General features: G+C 35.4%; 1 protein-coding gene and 1 non-coding gene across 3 annotated transcripts; one reads left to right on the top strand and one right to left on the bottom strand.

The window, feature by feature from the left end:
- Positions 1-13,105: 13,105 nt before the first annotated feature.
- LOC103424798 (photosystem I subunit O) lies at positions 13,106-16,816 on the bottom strand. 2 transcript variants are annotated; one of them, XM_008362901.4, is made up of 4 exons: positions 16,435-16,816; positions 16,246-16,315; positions 15,678-15,857; positions 13,106-13,400 (listed from the first exon to the last, which is right to left on the bottom strand). In XM_008362901.4, exons 1-4 carry the CDS (start codon positions 16,517-16,519, stop codon positions 13,304-13,306), a joined length of 432 nt encoding a protein of 143 aa, XP_008361123.1. In that variant the 5' UTR covers positions 16,520-16,816; the 3' UTR covers positions 13,106-13,303. The 2 variants fall into 2 exon arrangements, with proteins under 2 accessions (XP_008361123.1, XP_008361116.1); XM_008362894.4 differs by having other exon boundaries at positions 15,678-15,860; positions 16,435-16,781.
- On the top strand, positions 14,205-14,276 carry TRNAQ-CUG (transfer RNA glutamine (anticodon CUG)). The gene has a single exon. It is a non-coding gene; the product is annotated as a tRNA-Gln (tRNA).
- Positions 16,817-20,159: the final 3,343 nt, after the last annotated feature.

Below are 20,159 nucleotides of genomic sequence, written 5' to 3'. Positions count from 1 at the left end.
TTGGTGGTCCATGCTTCTCAATTTTTTTTTTCAATATATTTTTTTTAGAAGATTTGATTACGAAATAAAGATTCAATGTTAAAATGGTAGAAAAAGACTTTAAGAAAAAATTTGAACTATTTGAACTTAACAAAAAAATATAACACAAGACGCAGAGGCGTTTTATGATTTATATTACGAATTCCACATAATAATAAGGCTTTGTTGTTGAAAAATTTCTAGTCACGTTTGCCCACAAGTTATGTTTATAAGTATTCGGGCAGTGGGAGCATGAATCTACAACCAAATCAACCATGTTCCTCGAGTGCCTAGCACAACCAATGAAATAAAAACAAAAAGGATATAGCTAGCTGGGGACGGGTTGGTTCACATGCGTACGTACAAATCATGTGGTGTGGGAATTATGTGATAAAAGAAAGGATTGGGATAAGAGTACCAAAAATAACACATCTCCGTTTGTTTTCAATCTTTTTTAAAAGACCGTAAATAATTTGAATTATACTAGAGTCAATAGCTCCGCTGACTCTAGAAATTAGAAAACATACGGAGCACATGTCGAGTTATTACTAAGCTAAATACTTCCTTATGTGGTATTGCTGATGCGAGCATGTCAATTCCTTACCGAGCTTGGTCGGGCAAATGTGATGAATGTGGTGGTGTAGTGATGAAACGTGCTTCCTTACTTCTGCACCGAACAACTACAATCGAGGAAGAAACACACTCAGCCTAGGGTTCTACGACATGAAGACAAGGTTATGCCTTTGACTATGACGTTCAATAACGGTTCGGCTTTCCATGTGTCAAACACTAAGTAATCTAAGTAACACCTCACTTTGACGAGAAAACTAATGAAGTGACCTCGTTCCGCGAGATAATCAATGACTCTTTGCCAACTAAGAGTTCTTGATTCTACGACTCCAGCGATGTTCAACCGAACTGAGTATGGCGTTAGTTTGTCAACCTACTGATGTACAACAGAACTGAATGTGTGCTGACGGAGGGGTTAGTGAAGCAATTATTGTTTTTCTCAGCATATGAGAAGGTTTCACATAGAGCGAGGGTTTCACGAAGAGCTTTGGTTTGTGTGTTGAGTTGAAAGTCCCGTCTACGTGACCATGTTTGCCAAAGTAGAATCCCATTTGGACTGTGACTCCTCAATACGTACCTGGATATCCTTGACATTGTCCCATTAGACCCCTTTCCTATCGAAACTCTATCTTTTTCAAGTTGTGGCCTCTTTGACTTGAATTAGGACTCTGAACCTAGTCATCTTACATGTTAATTCACTTCTCATCTGATGAGTCACATGTTTTGATTCTTGAAATGATTTGAATCTTATCAAAACTCATCCTTATTTTTAGCAATTATAATTCATCTAGGACTCGACCGAGCAATACCTAAATCCAACTGTTTAGCAATACCAATTTCACTAGGACTCGGTTTGTTGGCATTCCATTTCTGGCTTAGAAATGTTACATGGACTAAATATTCATTATTGGGTCAAGGCTCACATCCCTCATTTCTTGGTTTATTTCTTCTCGGCTCAAATCCCAGATTCCAAGCCCCAACACGCTCACACAAGGGTACACGATTTCTAGAAATCAATGTATACCTTGTGGTGTGGGAATTAATGATACGATAAAATAAAGGTTTAGGATAAGGGGAAAGGGCAAATAACACTTTCCTATTTTGTTTTCAGTCTTTTTTTCAGAAAGAAAGTAAATAATAATTTGAATTATATTACAGTCAATCACTCACAAGTGTACACGATTTCTTCTGATCATAGTATTGTTCGATAGTTTTCTGAAAAGCTAAAAATAAAATAAAACTAAGAAGCTAGTTGGTAATTTATCTAACAAGTTGAGTTATATATATGAACAATGATTGTACTATTATTGTTTTTTGAACAACTTATCAATTGTTTAAAAAATAAAACTGTGATATTCGCATTCTCCATTTGTATTCTTGTACAGCTGCATGCACTCCTGATTAGGAAGAATACAACAACATAAGGGAACATTTCATGTGCTTCAAATAATGAAGAAATTGTTAAATTGTGTGCACATAGAACTAGGATAATACTTGGAAATTGGAAGGGCTCCTTCTGGCTTCTGAGCACGAGATGAGGAGAACCAATGTCTCTTTGAACTAATGGATTACATTTTTGTAATATATTATTGTTTTTCCTCAAGAATTTGTTAGTACGTCAAGGTTCTTCCGGTTCTGGTTAAAACTGAATTTTCTTCAAACTATTTAGAGCATTAGCCAATCGTTGTTCATGTGCGATTGATAGTAGTATTATCCAATTAATTCAAAGAACCTTGTTGGATTGTGCAAAGTTGGGACAATGTCATTGTGATTCGTATTGGGCGCTAGTCCGACTCTGTAATCTTGACATGATATTAAAGTGAATTTTTTAGTTAGGAAAATTAATGAAAATGATTTGAAAACTTTAAGTTTTAACAATAATGACAAAATAAAGGGTAAAGTGAATAGTACCATGATTGACTTTTTATTGTAAAAATATGATTTTTCGTTCAATTGAACAGTATCAGAAGCTTTTCATTAAATTTTTTTTTTTTTCGAAAACGATATTAAAGTGGATTAATTTCTCTTGACTTGATTAGATTTGACTGCTATGATTGTGAACAAGATCCTTACCCGACCATTGCTATTGTGAGCAAGACCCCGACCTGATCTTGATCCAAATTAGAAATCTTGATATTCTTAGCTACAGTTATACGTTTGTTATGTTTTAATGGTCATTAACTAACTATGGATATATATTTGTTAGGAAGTCACAGTTTGTATGATTGTGACTTGTTCTCTTTCAATAAAGGAAATTTTAACGAAAAATTTCTGGTACTGTTCATTTTAACGAAAAACCACATTTTTACACTAAAAAATAAATGTGGCATTATTCATTTTACCCTTTATTTTGTCTTTATCATTAAAACTCAAAGTTTTCAAATCATTTTCATTAGTTTTATTTTCAATAAAATATGGTTTACCTTTGCAATCTTATCAGATCACCAGGCGGATCCATCCACTGTATTCACAAAATTATGCAGCAGAGATATGAAATAGCATAGCATCCTGCTTACAAATGGTATCCAGATGGCGACAAACTTATACATTTCATGGACAGAGAGAAACCCCAATCTAATTCCCATGAGTCGGCTGACCGTGTGTGAACAGCTTGAAAGTAGGGGCAAGATAGGCGATAACTGTCAGAAAGCAATGATATTGTTGGACCTTCGAACCACTAATTAATTGGGGCGGAGGGAGGTTAAGTTATTAAAGAATAAATTATAGGTTTAACTGTATTAATACTCTCTAAATTTTATCCAAAATTAATTTTAAAGAAAATTAATGAAAAGAGCTGAGTTTTAATCAAAATGATAAAAAAGTATTGTAAGTGAATAGTACCAGGAGTGATTTTTTAGAGTAAAAATATTATTTTTGTTAAAAATGAACAATATCAGAAGTGTTTCGTTAAACCTCTCTTAATTTTAGCGAATAAGCTCTCGTATTAGTTTCTTTAGTTATCAAGCATTATGTTGTATCATTCATCATTTTTACTGACACCGTTTATATTTTCGTTAAACTTAGGAGTATATTACGAACTTCATCCCACATCACTAAAAATGATTTTAACAATGAAAAATGAGAGAGACAAAAGAACCTAAAAAAATCAGATTTTTTTTGTGTGTTTGGTTTTTTTTTTTTTTTTTTTTTTTTTTGTAGTTTACTATGTGATTTGTTAGTTGTTTAAATCCTATCACAGTTTGATCAATCTCCTACCAACTTTGAAATCGCATTGCCTAATCTTTACAAGTTGCTAAAATTCAACCATTTTCATTTTGTACTTTTATCGTTCAAATTTCATCTTGTTTTATGCTTTAGATATCAGTTTATAAATTTTTATCTGTTTTTTTTAGCTTTTTTATTATTTTTTTTAATTTTAAGTTGAAGTTCCTAATATAACCTTGGATTTATGGCAAGAGAGATGGCGTTAGTGAAATGTAACAATAATGAATCTAATATGAGAGTTCAGGGATTACAATTAAACTAGGGGTTCAATTCAGAGTCTATGTTGGTGGGAATGATTTGCAAGTTGAAATTGACAGCAAACGTAATAACTTGCACTTAAAAATCTATGTATGTGCTTGTCTGACTAGTCAGCAACACCAGTCAACTAAGATTAGATATGTTAGTTTAACAATAGCGGAAGCAATCTATTTCAATACTTGAGTTATTGAAAAGTTCCTAGTTAATTAAGATCCAGTTCAGTAGATTCAAACATTGATTAACTTAGTTGTATGGACAGGTCATGATGATCGCATCTCATATACAGATATTGAGATATAAAAGCTAAGAAAAGTAATAATCAACACATGATGTTTTTGGCGGGAAAACCTCACATCTGGATTAAAAAATTAGGGACTCTCTACTGAGTCCAATCCATTAGTGTAAACAAGATTCATACAAAGTATCCACACACGCTCAATTCCTAGATCCCTAATCTATGGAACAACTTATACCTTTGTGCAATATTGCCTTACACGAGATGGACTCCTTCGGTCTTCACGAAGTGGCAGCTCCTCCTGAGCTCATCACCAAGTGGCACCGAGAACCAACATGATCAATGCAAATGATATGAAATCTAGATTGAAAGATCAGTTAGTTTCTCTAGTCAAACATTTGAAGGAAGAAATTGAAAATAATCCAAAACTTGATCTATATGAGAAATTTAACTCAAAATGCTAGATCAAGAACACAACACAAAACAAGTGAACCAATGCAACCTAGATACACAATGATCTTAGGGTTTTAATGCATAAAAACAGTTTTGTGGCTAGGCAACTAAATGAGGAAGCAATAAGCTCAAACTCTCTCTTTGATGAATGTAAAATGTTCTCACCAAAGAAGCAAGGAAGGCAGCTAGGGTTTTATCATAGGGGCTACCAAATTTTCTGTCCAACCAAGGACAAAAGACACTTGTCAATGCAGAGCACGATTTGAGCAAATCTAAGGCTTAGATTTCAACCTGGGACAAAGCTGTCAGAAAGCCTATGTAGGTAGACTAAAAAAACATGTCCAAATAGCTGGACAACAGTGACAAATGTCTGACTAGACAACATGACTAGAAAAAATGAACTCAGGTTTATGCATGGAATGAATATGAATGATCACCTTTTGTGATGATGAATTGTCTTCGACCAATGCCTTTGGACACAATGTCCAACAACATGAACTCATACCAGAGTTATAAAACAAAAGACAATCTAAGAGTATGTGTGGTATCATTTACAACTTTTGACAAGGAAAGCCAAAGAACTAAAACTAGACTTCACACAAGTCTCAAGGGACCAAACCCAAGTTAGTAAGGAATAGGCTAAAAAATGTTGGATGTAGAGAATCATAAATTCGTCCTTTAATGTTATAGCAAAGGCATATAAGAGAGATTTGCAAATCACTACTTGGAAGAAAACATATATAAATCCTTGTACATGTCCTTGCAATGCTCATGAAGGACATTTCTAATCACCTTTATCTAATATATTATAAAACATTCCTTACTAACTTGGTCTCAATGTTGGGAATGTGCCCTAAAACCAATCATATGATGATACTTTACGGACATTTCACATGTTAAACTAATCTAGTTTAATATCAAGGGCATAGATTATTGTTTTAAGCCGTCTCATATAAATGTTATATGCTTAAACGATGAGTCCAAGGAATATGTAATTAGGAGAATGAATTTAAAGAAGTTAGATTCATGAGACCATTCTCTTTCGTATACATATCCTAAACGTTCCTAATCATATGATTGCCAATTGGGCATTGACAGTCCGTTAAGATCAGTATGTGCTATGTCTTCTCTTAGTGAGAGTGACTGGTCTCGAGTCATTGGTGTGACTGACACCAAGACAAGTACGTAGGTGCTCAATAAGGAATGAGTTCACTGAACACGATCAACGAAGAGTTCTCATACTCATGTCACATGAGAACTCATGGTTGGGATAATGCAAAATAGTCATTTGACCTGAGGCATCATAGTTGTCTTGTGGTTAGGTCATTGATCTTTGATTATGTCAAAGTCACTCAATTCGCGGGTGTCCACGGCATAGTTGGGGTTAAGCCACTTAGTCATGGAGGCAAGTGAATGGGCAACAAGGGATCTCTAACCTTCAAACCGTTTGAGGGAGAATACTCTATGATATGATTAAGAATCTCTTGCCAGAGTATGAATGAGATTTAGGAGGTCGTTCCAAATCACATTCAAGATAATCATATAAGTAAATGAATCACATTGGATAGTAGACATGAATAAACTATCAAACCAAACAATGTGGTCAAGAGTATTGTATTAGAGAAAGACCGTATTGCATTGTAATCCTAAACTGAATAGGTTCTCCACCTCTTCTGATTAGCTTGGGTAACCATGATATGCTGCTAGGTATCACTCATGGTTTGTGGAAGCCCTAAACGTGTATGAACACTAAAGGGAGAATTGAAAGTAAGTTTCAATTCACAATCGATTTGAAAGAGTTTTAATCGCCCACTGCCTCGCTAAAAGGAACCTAATGGATCGTACACTGTGTAAGGTAGAGATTGAAGAAACAACGGAGATGAGTAAGAATAATTAAATGGTTTAATTATTTATGGCAAGGATGAATTAATATGTTAATTAATCAAACGAATAAGTTCGTTAAAGACCTCGGGATAATATTGGACCTTAAGGCCCAATGGGCTTTGAATGTCAAGTCCATTGACTTAAGTTGTATGACAACTTAATGAATAATGATTCACAAAGGCCCAAATAGCCCAATAATACCCTAAGGCCGGCCATTTAGAGGAAGGGTAGTGAACTTGCTTTAATTACAAGTTTGCCACTCCAATGAATAAAGGTATAAATATGACTTTATAGCCAAAATTCATTTAGGGTTTTTTGAGGAAATTGGAGAGAACACAAAGCTCTCCTTTCTCTCTAAAGAGGCCGGCCACCCTGAAGGGAAATCTGTGAGTTTTACACATGGGATTTCGAAATGACTAGCATGCATATACAATTCAAAATTTATATACATAAGCAACGGAAGCATGTTATCAAATAATATCAAAGCTATAGTCATGAAAATCCCTTTCAAGGTTCATAGGTTTATATATAATGCATCTAAAACATTCAAGTTAAGAACTAAGTGAAGGTATAGATCTATACCTCTTGATCTTGATTTTAGACCAAGGATGGACCACCTCCAAGCCCTTTGCTCCTTGAAGTCCTTGAGCCTAGCCTCCCTCCTTGCCTCCTCCACTTTGTTAGTAAGAGTGCTCCAAGGTTCTCCTTTATTCTCCAAAGGAGAAGACCTCTAAATATCCACACCCACTAGTGTAGTGAGATGGATGGAGGAATAACCAAAAGGGTGAAAGATTGTTAGCTAAATCACCCTCAAGGTGGCCGGCCTTTGGTGTTTTAGAGAGATGTTTCTTTTGCCTCGTTGTTGTTTTAAAACACACAAAAACCCTAAGGAATAAATCTCTATAAAGTTCCTTATATAGACAAAAAGAAACCTAGTCAACAACTTGACTTAATATCTCTCCCTCTCCACTTTAAATGGCCGGCCCCTTTGTGTTGGTTTGGGCTTTGGGCTTTTATTTATTTCTAGTCATCCAATGCTTGAATAAAAGCCCAATGGGTTTAGGCCCAATGGACCCAATTAAACCCGAACGTTTCTTTAAGCCCAAAACGATCTTTTATCGCTTTTATGATTTCTTTAGACTTTCTAAATTAATCACAACACTTAATTAATCCAATTAATTATTTCCATCATCCATTAATTACTCACTACAAGAGTGTATCGGTGTACAATCATTTTAGGTTCTAATTAGCAAGGCAGTGAGGTGATTGACATCAATCCAATTGATTATATTTAATCCAATCACTTAGTGAATTAAAACTTCCTTTTAATTCACCTTTCTTCTTTGATGACTACATTTAATCATCTAGAAGAACTCACAAGCTATGAGTGACATCTAACCATATGTCATAGCTACCCAAGCTAATGTAGAAGTTGTTCGGAGAACCTATTCAGTTGGAATTACAATGTAATTCGATCATTCTCTAAAACAATACTCTCAATCACATTACTAGGGTATGGATATATTATGTCAAACCCCTAATGTGATTATTCCTTCTTATATGATTCTATTGAGTCGTATAGGAACGCTTTCCTTTATTACGCTCGATACTTCGGCCGAAGATTCCCGAATCATATCTTAGAGTATTCTTCCTCTCTTATCGAGGATTAGAGATTCCTTGTTGCGCATTCACTTGCCTTCATGACTAAGTGGCTTAACCCCAATTATGCCGTGGACACCCACGAATGGGGTGACTTTGACATAATCAAAGATTAAGTACTTAGCCACAAGACAACGACGATGCCTTAGGTCAAAGGACTACTTACATTATTCCAACCATTAGAGTTACTTGCTTGACATGTGAGTAGACCTCCATGCAAGTACTCTCATTCGATTTTGTTCAGTGAACTCATTCCCTTAATGAGCACCTACATACTTGTCTTAGTGTCACTACACGAATGGGATGAGACTTTCCATTCTTCCATTTGAAGCGAACACAGTATGTACCGGTCTAAGCATTGTCAGTTTCCCTCCAATAATCCAATGACCAGGAACCTTTTTGGACATAATGGTTATGTGAAGAAGGTCTCTGTAGTCTAACATCATTAGATTACTTCTTCAATCGATCCATTGTCCATGGATTCACTATTTAGGACATATATCGTTTATTGAGATAGTCCTAATTAGTATCTTTGTCATTTGATGTATAAGAGTCATCTATACATCGATTCATTTGTCCTGAAAGGTTTCTTCCAAAGATTGACTTTCAGGGCATATTTCCAACACACCCTTGGAGGGATTAGCTAGTAATCTTTCTCCTCCAAGGTCACTCATCTCTTCTTCACATCTTACCTTGGTGTGGAGACTTAGAGGTTCTCAATTTTGGGAACTTGGAGAAACCTATTCTTCCATCCAAATCCATGGATCTAAGAAGCAAGGAATGAAGGCCCTATCTCTTGGGTGATTATCCTTTGCTTTTGCAAAGAGGAATCTACAAAGGTATAAATTTCTCAACTCACTTTCTTTTGAGTTGAGTCTTGGTTCACCTAACTACTAGGCTTTGAATTTTATGGGTAATGTTTTGTTTTGAGTGCATGCAAGTATGATTCCGCCTTTAATTTGTTAATTGCATGCTATAGATGTTGCTTAAATGAACATGTTTTTCACAAAATTTCCTTCCCTCAATCCCCTGAATTTTTTAAATCACTCACCCAAACATAACCTAGAAGGCATTTTTCGCATTTCTAATATCCTCCAGCTAACATTTTGTAATCCACTTCTTAATAACCTGGTCTCAAATATTCGTACAACTTGAAAATCTCTTCTTACCCAAGCTTCCGTAAGGGAACATGGAGACATATCTCCGTGATAGTCAAGACTTCATCTTCTATCACAGAGGAACCTAAAGTCTCCAAAATTCAACAATAAACCTACCCACAGCATGTAACCACTTAATTATACGTTCCTTTTGTTTGGGTTAAAACTTGAACTTTGAGCTAAAAAGGGAGTCGGCCCAAAAGAAGGACTAGGAGGAAAGGAGCCCGAAGCCCAGCAAAAACCCAGAAGGTAGAAAAGGCATTTTCCCGACTAGGTGCAGATCATTTGAACCACTTGTTCACCTACCTAGAGACTAAGTGGTGTAGACCAGCCAGCTAATTAGCCCAAAAGCACTTTACAGTGGCAGTATAAGTAAAAAACTGATGAGTCATTGCCCTTCAAGCTGCATTCGGGCAAGATTAAAGCTACAGGAGGCCAAGCCAAACTGTCTATAAAAGAAGAAAGAGAAATCAGAGATGAGGACACTCAAACAGCCAAACAAATACAAGCACAAACTCTGCTCAAGCCAGATTTGCTTTCAACGAAGCTGTAGTCAGCCCAAGCCTTCATCCCTTTCGGGATCAACCCTCACCAAAAGCCTTTGTAAAAGCTCTGTTACCTTGTCTAAATCTTACTGTAGTATCGATTTCCTTCTGTAAACTCATCTCCCTATCCCTCTTTCTAAGCTCTCAAGCCCCTCTATAAATCACAAAGATAGGAAGTTGCAAGACGACCAGTCTTGCCCGACAAGGTGAAACCTTGCCCGACCCTCTTTGTTTTTGTCTTTTCATTCATAAGTCTAGTAATATGTTGTATACTTCCATTTGTATCCAAGTTAGTTCTAGCAAGTTGATGATTAAAAGACTCCTCAGTGCTTGAATCCGATTGGAATATGTAGTCACAGTTTAAATCAGATCTAAGTTCTAAACCCTCGGGCATGTAAGATTGATCATTCAAAAGTCCTTGGTCTCAAGGCATAAAAAAGAACCTTATGTGGACTTAACCCATCCACGACAACCTTTGATAACAAGAAGTCCGAAGTTACTTGGGGCGCAAGTAATCGACCTATTTCTTAGTTTTATTTTTGTTATATTATGATTATTGTAGAACGTTTGAGTATAGAAGTAATTCTGATGGGAAGCTTCAAGGCCTACACCTAAGGCCCTACAAAGGCACCTATTTGGATTCATTCTGCTCTTTGGGCTTGGGTAATTAGAAGTATAATAGTCATAACACTTCTGCAATTAATGAAACAAACATTATATGTTCGAGTACTGGGTTAGTTATTGATTGAGAGCATCAAGGCCTACACCTGAGGCCCCACAAAGGCACCTTTCATAACTAAAACAGCCTCTCGGGTATATATACAATTAAAACTCAACATCTGTTTTACATCTACTATGCTAAAGATGGCAGTGGCACGCCTGAACACCTAAAAGTTAATCTTGATTGTGAGCCTCAAGGCCTACACCTAAGGCCCTACAATGGCACCTTTCAAAGTTAACCCTGTCATTCTCTTTCAGCTTTGCCCGACAAGCCTTGCTCGACAAGATTTGCCCGACAAGCCCGCCAGTGAGCAGAAGCTAGACAGAAAGCATCAATTGGCGGCAACCTCTCGGGGAGCTGTGTGCTCGTCCGCTAGGAAACATCCTCAACGGAAATTCTAGCCACGAACACCTTCTTTCCCGACTCTTCATGGCAATTAATTGTTTCATCTAAAACTTGTACAAATTGTTTAGTTCGTCTATAAACCTTGTACATCAAAATAGAAACCTATTTGTGAATGAATAATGCTAGGAAGATCACATTAGTATACTATATGATGTGGCAAGTGATTAGTATAATCAACATCCAATCAGAAAACTCATTAATTGACGTGTGTTGGAGTTTTTGAGTAGAGATATCATTCTAACTCATTGTCTCACATTAGTCACCACCAAAAGATTCCTTCACTTTATAAGACTTTGTACCTCTTATAAAATGATTGGAGTGATAAACCATTGAGAGCAAAATTGTGCTCAACCTTGGATTTGGGCTTTGGGGTGTGATAATTATTTAATAATAATTATATATTTAATATCTAATTAATTATCAAAAGATGAGTTCTAATAATTAAATTCAATAATTAGCTTTTTTTTAATTTATTAAATTAATTTCGAATTTAATTAATCTTTTTATTTTTCAATCGTTTGAGAATGTATGAAAAAGTCTGAGGAAAAGATGGAGCCACACGCCCTTTGTGTTGAACAGTTGCCTCCCAAAAACATGCATGTTGCAAACATGCATATGATTATTATAAATACATGCATCTGCATATCATTCAATTTACTGAAAATCATCTATCCTTACATACAAAACATACTGAGAATACCACAAAGGTATTTGCCAGAAGTCTAGTTTTATGGTGTTGGAATTTTGACTTAGATCGTTAAATCTTGATGAAGCAGACGCCTATCAAATTACAAGCACATAGTAGGACAAAATTATGTTTTTAGGACATTGTAGTACACAAGCCTCGATCTTCAGTTTATCTATTTAATATTAATTTTGTTTTGTTCATACTCTGCTAAATTATTGATTTGCATTTATTATTTGTTAACATATATATAATTTATCATTGATTGATAATTGTCCAACATCATGAACACATCACTTGGCACATGTATGGTATGAAAATATAATCTTCCTAGTATTTTCCTTTGTGAATTGGTGAACTTATCACACATGCGAGTGAGGGGCATGCGCCTGACACAAAAAAAATAAAAAAAGCACCGACGCCAGGCCTGGCGTTAGGTTGACGTCACACACACCTCGGGTTGCAGGGCTGTCAATTCTCCACGGGCTTGGCCCTCGGGCTCCCACCTTCAGTCGGGCTGCCCAACGTTGGAGGCCTATCCACCAGCCCTCAGGCCCTTTCCCTTCACCTATCTCCCGAGCAACCACCAAGGGTGGAGTTGCTCTTAGGCCGCAAAGAGTGCATCAGGTAGGTGGTGGACGGATGTGTTGACTGATTTTGAGATCTGAAGAGGGGCATGTGAGATGTTGGATGGGGCCACCACTTAGTTGTGTTTCATAGGGCACCATTTGACAGAGGTGAGGGGTGAATGGTGGTATTGCAGTTTTTTATCTGTTTTAAGCTATTAGGGTTTTAAAATTAAAAATTGGCATAGCATCGAGAATATCAGGTGTTGTAGATTTGGTAGAGATAGGTAGGAGGTGGCAGCGGTGGCTAGAAAACTTCCACATTAAGGCCACAAAGGGTTTTTGCACTTGCATCGCGTGTGCCAGCTATTTAGTATTCTATAATGTTCCGATGTATAAATGCACTCATACATCAGATGACTATATTTACATGACTAGGTTATGGTTGTTTTAATCCAGTTGAACAAACATCGATACATCTAATGTATTGTTGAAAGCCTAATTTGCATTTGGTTTGCAGTCATAAGCATTACTTGTTTCTAGTACTCCACATATTTTTGGTCATTGTGTTTACTGTAAGTAACTTGACTATTTCTTTTTTGAACAAACGATATTATTTATATTAAGAGGGAGGGGGTTGGGCTTAGCCTCACTATGGGCTAGCAATAATGTGATTCAAATTTGCATTTGATAAGAATCAAACTTAAGATCTTACACTTACAAGTAAAGAGGAATATCACTAAATTATAATACTAAGTAGCAGTAACCTGACTTGAATACATATTTATTTACACAAAGGTACACAATATTGATTAAGGAGGATCAAGTTGTGGAGTTACAACAGGAGAAAGAAGGGAAAAGAAATTGAGATAATTGAACATTAAGCATATATATAAATTTTAGATAACCTAATTAAAAGGGATCATTTATCAAAGTAATCTTCAGTCCTCCCCTTGAATCCAATCTGCCCAAAGGTCAGGGTGATGAAAAGCCCCAAGTGCCATGTTATCAGCCACAGCCTGCTCAAAAAATTGTATATCCTTGTCATATTTACTTGAAGCAAAAAACATGTACTAGACTTTTTGGTACATTGGCGCGACTTGAGTTTAGCTCATTACTTTAGTTTAATAATAGCATATGGGCACACATAAAGTGTGTGAGAAATTTTTTTATTTTTGTTTTCGAAATAGAAGGAGAGAGGAAGAGAGTGATAGGGAATGTGGGAGTGGGAATATTTTTTTATTTTATTATTATTATTATTATTATTTTATTTTTTTAATTAGAGATATGATAGGATTACACGTAGGTGAGGCTTTAAAAAAAAAGTAAAATTTGGTTGTGTGAAATTACATTTCTACCCTATATTTCTTATTCATGTTCTGTTTTAATTAGAGGGTTAAATTGGTAATTTCATAGGATTTTAGTTGACAATGAGTGTTTTATTAATTAGTAGAGATTATAAAAATTTTGGAGCCTGTTTGGTAACTATTTTGTTTTGTTTTTATTTTTATTTTTAAGTTTTTGTTTTTTTGTTAACGATGGAGATAAAAAACGGAGAGAAAATACAACCATTCCAAACAAAAAAATTGAGCGAAAATGAGGGATGAAGACGAGTAGAGTTAAAAAAAAAAAAATCGTTTGGTGTTTTTAGTATTTAATCTCAAATTTCCCAATTAAATTTAAACTATTAGGCTGTCATCATAAATTATAAATGTTTAATACAAAACCCAGGTAATAGAAATGTAATTTAATTATGTTTTTCTTTATATGGCTTTATTAAAGATTGACGATAAATTGAACGGTAATGTTGGTTTGACAAGAACGGTCCCATGGTCTAGTGGTCAGGACATTGGACTCTGAATCCAGTAACCCGAGTTCAAATCTCGGTGGGACCTTCTTTTTCTTTCTTTTTACACCCATTTTTATACTTATTGACTTCCACGTTTTTTGTTTTTTGTTTTTGCTTTTTTCATTGTGGTGTTTTTTCATTTTTTTTACTGTCCTTAGACCTATTCCAATTCTTGAAGTAAAATTCAAATTTTAGATTTTAAACTCATCTCAACTTGCTCCAACTCTTGAACCAAATATAAGTTTTAACCCAATACTTATTTCTGAGGCAAATTTAGATCAGGATTTCCCCTGAGTTAGTAGGCTGGCCCCACCATATATGTGTATTCTTTTTTAATTTTATATTTATAAATTTATTGAATTTAACGGTTAAGATTTAATATGATCAAACCCAAAGGGAAAAAAAAACATCTAACGGTCCAAAACTTAAGTCCAATGGCTAAAATAATTAAAAAAAAAATCTTTCATGTGTTTCCTATTCTTTTGTAGTGTTCCACGAGTTTCATGGTGTTGGTTTAGTGATTTTTCAATATTTATCGGAATTTAAATATTTTTAGGTTAAAATGTTTATGAAATTAAATTAGAATAGTCTACATAATTTTTTTAAAAGTCACTTCAAGAAAAAAATTATCCAAAATTTAATCTTTAGTAATCTAGAGCTAAATATTTAACCCATAAGGGTTGGAGCAAAAAAAAAAAAAAAAGTTTCTGGATTAAAACTTTTCTAGGTAAAATTTTTTTAGGTTTTAACCCAAAAGTTAGAGATGGTCGTAGAAAACAATAATCATACTCAAATCACATGATTAAGTTTATTAAACAACTTGAAGTCGACTGGATAAATTAATTGACTTATGCTAACACATTTTGCTAATCAATCTTAAATCAAATACACAAGTTATGTCGATCGAAATAGCTTAATATTTTACTAAATATGCAAACTCGATTAAGAATACCCTAAAAACTGAGATTCTGATTTCTGTATAACGTAATTAGTGAGATAAATCCTTAAAGTACATATACGATAGCTAGTGCAACCATATTTTCTTCCACTTTGTTTTTTATTTGGGATTGAAAGTAGTTAGTAGCTCAGTTAATTATGAGCATTCACATTATATTCGATGTCTCAAGTTCAATTCACCCTCCCTCAATACAGCTTGTATGAAAAATAAAAATACAAAAACCTTTATATTTGGGATTTAGGGGTTGTTTGGGGGGGTATTCTGAGTGGCGTTTGGCTGCATATATGTGGTTTTGGGCCCTATAAAGTTTTTTTGGGTTGTTTCTATATGGCTTGGGTATTTGGGCCTTGAATGTCGTAATTGTGCCCTTTGGGCTGTTTTATTGCAATTTTGTGTTTCAACAGAAAAGGAAGGAAAAAAGAAAAACTTTTGATAGTAATCTAAACAAGATCAAATAATAAAGGTACAAAAATTAGAAGGGTTACTGACCAAAACTGAGAAGTGAGAGCAGGAGGTGAGGGGAAGTGAGCGAGTTCAGCACCAATGCTCTCAAAGAAGAGCCCCGTCAAACTCTTACCGTCGATTAACGGTATGCTCGACGGAGCCAGCCATCCTATCAACCCAAACCCAATCACATTCAGATCTCTCCGCAGCCAATCCCTCTGAAAGCTACTGTTTGTTCCCAACACCATTCAACACAAAACAAAACCCTATATGCATCAGTGCATCGATGTCTTACCAGTTACCACATTAATTGTTTGCTTAATTTAGGCTAAACATTGATTATAACCACGCACTGGTACACATGCATAACAATATAACAACCATTAATTTTTTTGGTAAGATTTTAACATGTGGCATGTTGGCATTGTGTCATATAAACCACCTGTGTTAATATTATACTCGTCAAGTATAAATCAATCACTTATCACATATCAATTAGTAACACAGTACATTGATACGTACAGTCACATACAACAATTTTTACTTTACGACAACAACAACGACAACAAAATCAACGGTCATAATCTTCTTTAGAAAATGATAGGTAAATTACCATGTGAACCTTCCTCCAGAAGCCCTAACTTGCCTCAAAGGGTTTCCAACCACGATAGGCTTCACAAAGCCTGTAATTAAAGAGTAGTGCAGCATTAGTGTATTGTGCACAGAGGCGCATTTTAGTGAGAGCATCTATATATGTGTGAGTGTGTATATGTATATATGTGTGTGTGTGTGAAATATGAACCTGAAGTAAGGCATGTCCTGTTTGGTGAGAGGGAGGAACTACCCAGCCCAATCACGGTTGATGCGGTCGCCATGCTTACTGCCATTTTTTTCTGTTTCTCACTCTCTCAGCTGTGACTATGAGTTATGGAGTGAGGGAGTCAGAAATGTTATTGGTGGAGGTGGTGGCTGAGATTAACTTGAAAGTGGTAGGGTTTTGTCAGCTGCCGGTGGAGATATTTTGGGAAGGATAGATTGGAGTTGCATGGATGGATGGTTATTCAATGATCATCTGCCACGTGGGACTTCATAGGATAAAGTGGGGTCTCACTCGTCTAAATACACTAAAGGTGTTTACATTTTGCTGAAGATATGTGCTAGCTCAGCCTTTTGTATGTGAACATGTGATGTGATGATATTTCACCAGCGTTTTAAAGTAAAGATTGCAATGCTTGATCAATTAGATTAGAGCAATTCAGATCGGGGCCTTCTGAGATAACAAAACTCAACTCAAGATTGTTAAAGTCAAGGATGAACAACAAAATAAGAAAAACAAGTTAGAAACTCTCAATCTTTTATTTTTTTTTGGGGGTAAACTCTGAATCTTATTCAATAGAAAAAGAAAGGAAAACACTATAAATTGCCAAGATAGCTGCATAATTCGAAATATTAGATCTTTGCCAAGACTTCAATTTTACCGAGTTACTATCCAAAGGAGATGTCAATGCCACATAAACATATAACACTAACAAATGACGTACCCTTTACTCCAACCGAGATGTCAAAGTTGACATGGAAAAGAAGACTAAACTGACATGAAAAAGGAGATGTCAAAGTTGACGCCATCGTTTCATGATGTCAAATAAGATTTTTGCTATTTCTGTTTGGATCCAAATTTACACCATCGGCCAGTGCAATCAAGACTGTTGAGTGAGCATAGCTTCCAACCATCGGATAGAAAAGTGAAGACAATTTTTGTTATTGTTAAAGGATAATATTATGGTTTTTATCATAATAATTATCTATTAATGTGAATTATCTTGGCTTCTTCTTAAACCAGATAAACGTGATGCAAATAATATCTCTAACCTACAATTCAAATTAATCGGAGATATTCGGCATATGGCAGTGCATCTACTACTGGATTAATTTCATGCAATTAATCTATGCATGGGGTGAAGGTGAATTTGTGAGATGGTGATGTGATGTGATTGGGATGATTATATATAGATAACAAAAAGGAGTAGGCTTCAGCCTATGGACATGATGAGAAGAACAAATTAGCATAAGATAGTGACGTGGCAATTTTTTGACCATTGATCACGTGATAATGGGATAAAGCCATTATTATTTGGTCAGATATGGTGTATTTAAATATTAAAGATTTGTGGCGTAAGGAGACTCAGGGATTACTCATTGGTAGTCGTGATACATCAGAAGACTAAGAGATTATTTTCTAGTAGCCATGACACATTAGGAGATTCATAAATTTACGGCTTGGATTATCAACGAGACCAGCGTTATAAATATAGAGGCAGTGGTAATGGAAAAGCCCCTCCAACTAAACACACAAACTGCCTTGCGCAAATTCTTGCTCTACGCGAAACCTCTCAACAATCTTGAGATTTTCATTTTCTTTTTCGCCAACACATCTTCAGTTTGGATAAACAGAACTATGAAGGCAACCAGCGAACACCTTCAGTTTGAATAAACAGCACTGTTGCCGTAGAATCAGCCGACCGCGAAACACCTTTAGTTTGGATAAACAGCACTGCAACAAGGCCGCCTAGTTATCTATCCAAGTCTCGGTTGAGAAAGATTTTTGAATCCTTATTGGCAGAGGTCATCTCATTAGCCTTCTCGGCGAAGTGAGGTGTTACATGTTACTAAATTTGGTACATTGAAAGTCGAAATTGATATTAAACTTCGCAGAACTAGCAGCCTTGTCTTTAGGCTCTAGAACCCGAAGGCCGAGACGTGTTCCTTCCTCGGCCTCAGTTGCGAGATCAATAATTCAGCAGAGCGCTCAACGCCACATCCACATATTCTACTCACTGACCGAGCTCGGCTGTCGAGTTGGCACGCCCTGCACACAACCGAATGACGTAGTTAGCTTATTAATTACTCAGCCTGCGTGCCACGTATGCTTGGTAGTTTTTAGGGTCAACAATTTCCAAAGACATTCTACTTGCCTTACCTTAAATGCTAGCATATTTAAGTATTATTATTATTATTTTTAAACCAATAACAACGCAATTTTGATTATTTTTGTTAAAAAAACATAAATGAAGCAATAAATTTTAGCATATCAAATGGAATGAAAATATTGACAATATATCAAATTGCCAAGTCAGACATCAAACTAAAATTTAGCGTTTTGAATTTAACGTCTCCTTTAAAGACACTAAAAGAGTTAATTTTGAAACAAACAAGAAAACAATCTAACTCTAGTCGAGAATAGGAACTTAATGATTCATAATCCTTATCTCACTAGAAAACCCTTTCCTTTACTAGGGTTAGATTGTTTTCCTATTCTAGCCCCAAATTGCAATAAAAAAGGAGCGTGCAGCTTTTACTTCTCACACACCCTTTATTAAATTATATCATTTAATTTTCTTCAATTTATTTGATTCGATGACTGAAAATTAATAAGATGTGTGAGAAATAAAAAAGTGTGTATGGATAACACACTCCTAAAAAAAGCTTTAGTACCGATTAGACATGCTCTATAGTACCGATAGTACCAGGAGGAGTGGACACATCTTTTAGGCAACAATTGGAAACACAAAATTCAAGATCATCTATGAGTCGTTAATGAGAATTTAATTTATTACATTTTTCAACAAAGTAAAATTTGAGTGTCATTAAATCAAATTATCACAGTTCAAAAGCTTCAACTTTATCCTTTGGTATACTTATCAAATAAACTTCCCAACTATAAACATAAATAAGTATTATAATATCCAGTGATATATTTATATTAAATGAAAATAAATTGATATCAAACTCGTTATTCATGAAATTCAAACTTAAGACATCTGATCCATAAGTGAAAAGAAACATCACTAAATCGTAGTTTAGGTGGCATATGATAACTATTCTTATATATTAAAGTATTATATATTTGCTATTAGAGTATTCTATATTTGCCATTGAAGGGATGACTTAGATTTTGTTCATACCGGTGTGCGATCCTTAATATTTGATTTAGGATATGCTAGGGAGACTAAATTTGGAGACAAAACTTGCAAACTAAATAATGTGTCATTAATAGAAATAAACATGTTTACCAACTCTTAAGTAATAAGTCAATCATCAACTTTCATGTCCTTTAGTTTTCAAAATTTTGTCTACCAATTTTGACACACCCCGATCCTAGAATCAAGGCATGCTGGCTGTCACGTGAGCGTGACGTAACCATAAGTGCGGTGCGGAAGCAAAATAAGAGAATTACGAAAGAATAAAAAAAAACCAACTACTAGCAAGAATAACCAAAAGCATGCTAGAGAGAGAGTTAAAGTGTGTAACACACAATTTCAGAGCATAAGCAACTAGGTGCAGTCAAGTAGGACGATAATTAAGTTACAACACCCGCAGGTGAGTCCTACATTAGGAGAGTCTGTCAGAACGCCGAAGAAAGCCTCGTGAGCCACCAACTGCTAACTAGAACCTGGAGGGGCGCAAAACAAAATTGAGTGGGTCAGTAAAACAAAACTTTTCGAAAACCTTTCATTTAAAACATTTCTA

This window comes from Malus domestica, chromosome 03, assembly GCF_042453785.1.
Source record: "Malus domestica chromosome 03, GDT2T_hap1".
Lineage (NCBI taxonomy): Eukaryota > Viridiplantae > Streptophyta > Magnoliopsida > Rosales > Rosaceae > Malus > Malus domestica.
This window is presented reverse-complemented; position numbering and strand designations above follow the sequence as displayed.

Excerpts from the sequence above, each read along its gene's own strand:
- LOC103424798 (XM_008362894.4), bottom strand. The coding sequence starts at position 16,519 with ATGGCAGTAAGCATGGCGACCGCATCAACCGTGATTGGGCTGGGTAGT. Across the intron at positions 15,861-16,245 it reads TCTGGAGGAAGGTTCACATG|TAGCTTTCAGAGGGATTGGC; the intron begins GTAATTTACCTA and ends GGGAACAAACAG. Across the intron at positions 13,401-15,677 it reads GCTCTCACTTCTCAGTTTTG|GCTGTGGCTGATAACATGGC; the intron begins GTCAGTAACCCT and ends TTTTTTGAGCAG.